Source organism: Chaetura pelagica, unplaced genomic scaffold (assembly GCF_000747805.2).
Source record: "Chaetura pelagica isolate M959 unplaced genomic scaffold, ChaPel_1.0 scaffold802, whole genome shotgun sequence".
Classification (NCBI taxonomy): domain Eukaryota; kingdom Metazoa; phylum Chordata; class Aves; order Apodiformes; family Apodidae; genus Chaetura; species Chaetura pelagica.
In genome coordinates, this window is record NW_009952432.1 from 43199 (window position 1) to 50815 (window position 7617).

The window sequence follows — 7617 nt, forward strand, 5'->3', positions numbered from 1 at the left end:
CTCTTTCCAACCCCAGGAGAGTTTAAACAAGTCAGCTAAGATTTCTTCTGCAGTGCAGGCAGGCAGGCTCTCCACCTCCTCTAGACCACTCAGGACTTGATAAATATGCCAAAGAATGTGAGCTAAAGAGCTTCCCAGCACCTTAGGCAGTAGAAACTGATAGCTTCAGTGACCACGGCCTTAGGAGCCTCCCTGCACTGGAGATGCTTCATGATGCAGCAGCATCACCTCGTTTCTATGTCCTACCTTTGCCTTTGTTAACATGGCTGTGGTGCAAACATCCCCACAGCACCAAGATCAGGGTGGTACACAGGGAACTTGGGGGGAATTGCTCCTGAAATGAAAGTCTGGGGGTGAGAGGGGCCTGGCTTTACCACCATCAGCTGAAGAGATGCTTCCATCAGCTACCAGCAGGGCAAAGAGCTCCTGTCTCCCTCAAGCTGCCAGGGGTTTGCTTTGGTGTGCATCATGTTTTATACACAGGAGTGGGAAGGAAGCAGAAATCCAACCCCAGAGTCAGGGCAAGAGCTCAAAACATTCCCAGAGTTTTCTTGCCTGCCTGTCCTTTCCCCAGCCAGGAGTCAGGCAGGTTCCAGAAAGCTGCAGCAGGAGCAGTCGCATCTTTCCTAAATTGGATCTGGGGAACAATTTCTCCCTGGCAAGGGTTGTCAGGGCCTGGCCCAGGCTGCCCAGGGCAGGGGGGGAGTCCCCATCCCTGGAGGGGTTTCCAAGCCCTGGAGATGGTGCTGAGGGACACGGGGCAGGGGTGGCCTGGGCAGGGCTGGGGGAGCAGTGAGGCTGGATGATCTTCAAAGTCTTTTCCAACCCAAACAATTCAAAGATTGTATAAACGCTACAAGTTCCTCTTCTCCACCCACCTCATCCTTGCTGGTGTACTCCATGATCTCTGTGCACAGGTTGCTGCTCTTGATGGTCCCCAGGTTCTGCTGGTTGCTCTTGCGGTTGCAGGAGTCCTTGTAGAGCATGTAGGGGGTGCCCGTCTCGGTCTGCGACTCGATGATGGCGTACCAGAGCTGCTGGGCCTTCACCACCCGCCGGGCACGGCCCTGCCGCTCGTAGCTGCAACAGGGCACATCAGCACTCCCAGCCTCCCCAGAAACACCAGTGACAGACAGACCCTCTGAACACAACAGCAGGTTGTGGGGCAGGCAAGAGCCTGTTCACTCCTGAACTGTGTGAACTCTGAATGGTCCCTGTTCAAAGGAAACTGAAAGCTGAATCATGGAGGGGTTTGGGTTGGAGGGACCATAAAGATCATCTAGATCCAAGCTCCCTGCCAGGGGCAGGGACACCTCCCAGCAGCCCAGGCTGCTCCAAGCCCCATCCAACCTGCCCTTCAACACCCCCAGGGATGGGGCAGCCACAGCTTCCCTGGGCAACCTGGGCCAGGCTCTCCCCACCCTCACAGCCCAGAATTTCTCCCTCCCATCTCAGCTCCAGCTCCCTCTGCCAGCTGGAAACCCTTCCCCCTGCTCCCATCCCTCCCTGCCCTTGTCCCAAGCCCCTCCCCAGCTTTCCTGGAGCCCCTTCAGGCACTGGAAGCTGCTCTCAGGTCTCCCTGGAGCCTTCTCTTCTCCAGGCTGAACACCCCAACTCTCCCAGCCTGGCTCCAGAGCAGAGCTGCCCCAGCCCTCCCAGCATCTCTGTGGCTTCTCTGGACTCACTCTAAGTTCTGTGTCCTTCCTTTGTTGGGGGCTCCAGAACTGGGCACAGTTCTCTAGATGGGGTCTCACAAGAGCAGAGCAGAGGGGACAATCACCTCCCATGACCTGTTGGCCACATCATCCTACCCAACTCATTCAGATCAATTCCATCGACCACTTTACGCAGGGATCACTCGATAATTCCCTCTAAGAAGCTAGAACAATCACTCATACTCAGTTCTGTCTTGAGCAGGTCACAGTTTGAAGCAAATGGGAAGTCAGCATTCCCCATTTTTGTCCTTTTATCAGTTGATAATGGAACTTACTGACAACTAAGGAGCCAACACCACAGACCTGAGCTCTGGCTCTCAGACACCACACAAGGGCTGTTCTGTGAACAACCAATCATCACTTTAAAAGTCTATTCACTTTTCTTACCTTTCATAGAGTTTCTCAAATTCCTCTCCCCAGACCTCATCGAGGCCAGGACACTCATTGGGACACATCAAGGACCAGTCCTGTAGGAAGGAAAAATACTCAGAGAAGATCTTCAGGCCCCCTGTTAACTGTGACCAGGAACATGCAAACTGCTCTTCCCAGCCTGGAAAACAAGGAACCAGCTCTGCCAGCAGGGGAAGGTGCTCAGCAGACTAGTCAGATTTATTGGCAAATCCATTATGTGAACATTTATGACCAAACTGCATTTTTAGACCTGAAATGACTGGTTCTCAAGACAGAGCCCACATCACATCCAAGCTGTCACAAGAAGGGCAATTTCCTGAGAAGATCTGGGTGTTTCAAGGAAACTCCAGAGTGAAAATTTCATGTAACTGCACATAAGTCACAGGCTGCAAGATGAAGCACTGAGGCCAATTATCCCACTGAAGTTCTCCATTCTGTTCTCTCCCTGCACAGCCTGGTTCTCAGATAAGGTGCAGCAGCTCTTTCTGGAGGATCCTTTGCTGCCAGGAACAAACCACAGCTCTTTGTGACCTCCATCCCAGGGCAGGTCACTGGGTTCTCCATTAACACAGCCACTCTGAACCCACCAAGCTCCCTACCTGGTTGGTCTCAACTCGCTTCATGAAGAGATCAGGAATCCAGAGGGCAAAGAAAAGGTCTCTGGCTCGCTGCTCTTCTTTCCCAGTGTTCTTCTTCAAGTCAAGGAACTCAAAGATGTCCAAGTGCCACGGCTCCAGGTAGATGGCAAAAGCCCCAGGTCTCTGGTATGTAAAACATAGTCAAGATCAAAACAATTTGCAGTTGTCAATAAGACCTCCTGCCCCGCTCCTGAGCACACAGAATATCCCAAACTAACTGGAGCTTCATCTCACAGCCTCACTGAGGCATCTCCACGAGCTGCTTTGCATTACTGTTGCTCCCATAACTGGGCCATGTTACTAGTTCCAGGTTCTCCATAAAAATTATTTAGCACCAAAAAATTTCTTTCCTCTGTATAAACAGGAGCTGGACAAATCTTAGGTTCACTTATCACATCACAGAATCCCAGACTGGTTTGGGTTGGAAGGGACTTAAACATCATCCAGTTCAACTCCCCTGCTTGGGCAGGGACACCTCCCAGCAGCCCAGGCTGCTCCAAGCCCCATCCAACCTGCCCTTCAGCACTGCCAGGGATGGGGCAGTGTCATAGATTTTCCAAACTAACAGAGACCCTGGTGGCTGCTCACTCACCACCCCCATTGAGGGACAGGGAGGACAAGGCCCAGTGAGAAGCTTGTGGCTCCAGACACAGACAAGGAGGGTCATGGGCAAAACAGACTCAACTTGGGGAAAAAGCAGTAATTTACTGTATCACTAATCAAATGCACAAGGACACAGATAAAACAAAGAGCAGACCTTAAATATCTCACCCCACCCTTCCCTTCTTCCCGGACCCAAATCACCCGGTTTCTCTCCCTCTTTTCCCCCCAGCAGCACAGGGGGATGGGGATGGGATTTAGAATCAGTTCACAGGCTGGTGGCTCCTGCTGTTCCTTCCTTCTCAGGCAGAAGGATTCCTGACCATCCTCCCCTACTTCCCCACAGGTCTTCTCCCATGGAGAGTCCTCCAGGAACCTCTCCCCTCCTCCATGAGATGAGTCCCTCCCAGGTGCAGTCCCTCAGGAGCAGCTCCAGCTTGGGCTGCCCACAGAACCACAGGCTGCTTGGGGAACAGTCACCTCCCCTGGTGCTGGGTCCTCATGGCTGCAGATCCAAGTCCACGGGCTGCAGGTCCACATTTACCCCACCATGCTCCTCCATGGGCTGCAGGGGGACAATCTGCCTTCTCACCATGGGCTGCAGGAGAACTTCTTCCTTCTCTTTCCTCACCAACTTTCCTAACTTCTGCTCCAGCACTGCTCTCCCCTCTGCTCCCCTCTCAGGTTTCCTGATTTCCTGTGTTAATCACTGAGGTGCATCCATTGTTTCTCTTAACAATCAGACCTTGGCCCAGGGTTTGGAGCTGGTGGAGCTTCTCACATGGGCTACCCCTGGGGCCCCTCCCTGCTGCCAAACCCACCCCATATCAAACACCAGCAACAGCCTCCTCAGGCCCTGGAAGCTGCTCTCAGGTCTCCCTGGAGCCTTCTCTTCTCCAGGCTCAACACTCCAACTCTCCCAGCCTGGCTCCAGAGCAGAGCTGCTCCAGCCTTTGGGTCATCTTCATGGCCCTTCTCTGGGCTTTCTCCATGAGCTCCAGGTCCTTCTTGTGCTGGGGCTCCAGAACCACAGTTCTCCAGGTGGGGTCCCAGCAGAGCAGAGGGGACAATCCCCTCCCTGGCCCTGCTGGTCACACAGCCCAGGGCACAGGTGGGTTCTGGGCTCCAGTGCACGGTGCTGGCTCACGTTGAGCTTCTCATCCACCATCACCCCCAAGTCCTTCTCCTCTGTCCTGTTTTTGATTCATTCTTTGCCCAGACTGTACTTGTGCTTGGGATGCTCCAAGCCAGGTGCAGGACCTTGCACTTGGTCTTGTTGAACTTCGTGCATTTGCACAGTCCCACCTCTCCAGCCTGTCCAGGTCCCCCTGGATGGATCCCTCTCCTCCAGCCTCTTACCTCACCACACAGGCTGGTGTCACCAGCAAACTTGCTGAGGGGGCATCGATCCCACTGTCCATGTCACCAACAAAGATGTCAAACAACACTGGTCCCAGTACTGACCCTTAGGGAACACCATTTGTCACAGGTCTCCACCTGGACATCACGCAGTTGATGACCACTCTTGGAGTGGGACCACCCACCCAGTTCCTTACCCAATGAGTGGCCCATCCATCCAATCTGTACTGTTCCAGTTTCATACCAGGATGGTGTGCAGGACAGTGTCTAAAGCTTTCCACAGGTCCAGGGAGATTAAATCAGCTGCTCTTCCTTTGTCCACCAATGTTGGGACCCCCTTGTAGAAGGGCCACCAAATTAGTCAGGTAGGATGTGCCTTTGGTGAAGCCATGTTGGTTGCCACCAACCACCCCTTTGCTTTCCACGTGCCTTAGCAAAGCCTTCAGGAGGATCTGCTTCATGATCTTGCTGGGCACAGAGGTGAGGCCAACTGGCCTGTATTTCCCTGGGTCTTCCTTTTCTCCCTTCTTGACCATGGGGTTTATGGTTCCTCAGACTTCACCAGACTTCCAAGACTTTTCAGATATGATGGACAGAGGCTTTGCAACTTCATACACCAGTTCCTTCAGGAGCTGGGGATTAATCCCCTCAGGTCCCATGGACTTGTGCACTATATCATGTCTCCAGTGACTTCTGAACCATGTGAAGACAAGGATCAAGAAGCCTTCTACAGTCTCACACCTGAATTCACCACAGGGTATTCAAGGAGTGGCTAATAACAACCAGAAGAGGCTGACAGAACACATGGACATCAAGCAGCAAACACACACCAACAGACATTCCTGCATGACAAAATGCACAAAAGTGAACTCCAGAATATCAACAAGAAAGGGCGAAATGCCCTATTTTCATTCTGTGTCATCTCCAACCACTTTGTCAGGTCACTGGTGTGACCAGGTCCACCTTTCACAGATGTGGAAGCTCTCCCTCTGAACTGAGGTTCCCTCAAGACCCAAAGCCAAAGGAAAGCCAGTACCTTGTTTCCACCTTGATCCACATAACGAGCAGTGTTGTTGTAGACCCTCAGCATTGGAACCAGCCCATTGGAGTTCCCATTGGTCTGCAGAGGCACAGGAAGAACATCAGTACTGAAAAGCAACTGCTTGACAAGATGTGGCTGATTTCTGCATGTCCTTCTGCAGCCTGCAGAACTCTCAGGCTGAAAGCTGGGAACAGACCCCCCCAAACACTTTTTTGGTAGCCCCTTTCCCCATCTTCTTTAAATAGGCAAAAAAGAATATATCAGCTATTAGTCCCAGGGCTCATCAAATCCCAGAGCTCATCAAGTCCCAGACTGGTTTGGGTTGGAGGGACCATAAAGACCATCTAGATCCAATTGCCCTGCCATGGGCAGGGACACCTCCCAGCAGCCCAGGCTGCTCCAAGCCCCATCCAACCTGCCCTTCAACACTGCCAGGGATGGGGCAGCCACAGCTTCCCTGGGCAACCTGGGCCAGGCTCTCCCCACCCTCACAGCCCAGAATTTCTCCCTCCCATCTCAGCTCCAGCTCCCTCTGCCAGCTGGAAACCCTTCCTCCTTCTCCCATCCCTCCCTGCCCTTGTCCCAAGCCCCTCCCCAGCTTTCCTGGAGCCCCTTCAGGCCCTGGAAGCTGCTCTCAGGTCTCCCTGGAGCCTTCTCTTCTCCAGGCTCAACACCCCAACTCTCCCAGCCTGGCTCCAGAGCAGAGCTGCTCCAGTCCCCCAAAAAAACTTAATCAAATGCTAATAAAAAGGGAATAAATGTACCTCCTAACTTATTTCTTCTGCATAATGTGAGCTAAATGGCAGGGGTCATATGCACTGTGACAAAAAAACCCCAAACACATCCAGAGATGATCTTGAGCACTTAAACATACAAAAAGGAAAAGGGCTGATACTTAAAGGCTGCTGTGACATAAATAAGCTGGAACTGTCTGACCAAACTAAAAAGATCCTCTTTTTGGAAGGACTTCCATTAGGAAGTCAAACCACTGAGGAAAACCACCCTTCTTGCCCCAGAGCACACTGGCTGGGGAAGGACTCTGGAGCTGCACTGACTGCCAGGTAAAACTGACTCGGCAGCAGCAGCTTTGATTTGGCAGCTGAAATACAGAGATTTCCTGAGAGCAGGTGAAGCCCTGCTGGGGGCACCCTCACCCCAGCAATCACATCACATAATTTCATATCTTCTCATATCACATAATTTCATATCTTCTCATATCACATCATAGAATGGTTTGGATTGGAAGGGACCTAGAAGATCATCGAGTTCCAACTCAATTGCATGGGCAGGGACACCTCCCACCAGCCCAGGTTGTTCCAAGCCCCACCCAACCTGCCCTTGAATACTTCCAGGGATAGGACAATGTAGCTGCCCATGGGGAAGCCCTGCTGGGGCACCCTCAGCACCCTCACCCCAGCAATGTAGCTGCCTGTGGCTCGGATGCAGCTCACAGCCAGGCCAATCCCACCAGCAGACTTGGAGATGAGCGCGCACTGCTTGAGGGTGTCGTAGATCCCCTCGATGCTGTCGTCCTTCATGCACAGCAGGAAACAGCTGAGGGAAACAAACTGCTTTAGCACACAAAGGCTGAAGGGAAGAAAAGCCTGGAGGCGTTTCAGCAGGGGTAGACACTGAACCCTTGCCATGCTACACAAAGCAAATAAATGAACAACACAGGCTGTGAAGTGGAACAAATAGAAATCGTCATGAGCAACAGCTGCACCAGTGGTACCTGTGGCCATAGAACCCCAGACTGGTTTGGCTTGGAGGGACTTTCAGGATCATCCAGACCTGGACACCTCCCAGCAGCCCAGGCTGCTCCAAGCCCCATCCAACCTGCCCTTCCACACCC

The 7617-nt window shown here is 52.6% G+C and overlaps 1 protein-coding gene across 1 annotated transcript in view; it reads right to left on the reverse strand.

The window, feature by feature from the left end:
* Nucleotides 1–7617, reverse strand: part of RRM1 (ribonucleotide reductase M1) — a 21787-nt gene that overhangs the window by 8270 nt on the left and 5900 nt on the right. Inside the window, exons 7-11 of the mRNA XM_010008278.1 lie at nt 7178–7319; nt 5760–5843; nt 2726–2887; nt 2103–2182; nt 879–1080 (exon numbers count right to left, since the gene is read on the reverse strand). Of these exons, the coding sequence (XP_010006580.1) occupies nt 879–1080; nt 2103–2182; nt 2726–2887; nt 5760–5843; nt 7178–7319 (670 nt within the window). The remainder of the gene's footprint in view (nt 1–878; nt 1081–2102; nt 2183–2725; nt 2888–5759; nt 5844–7177; nt 7320–7617) is intronic.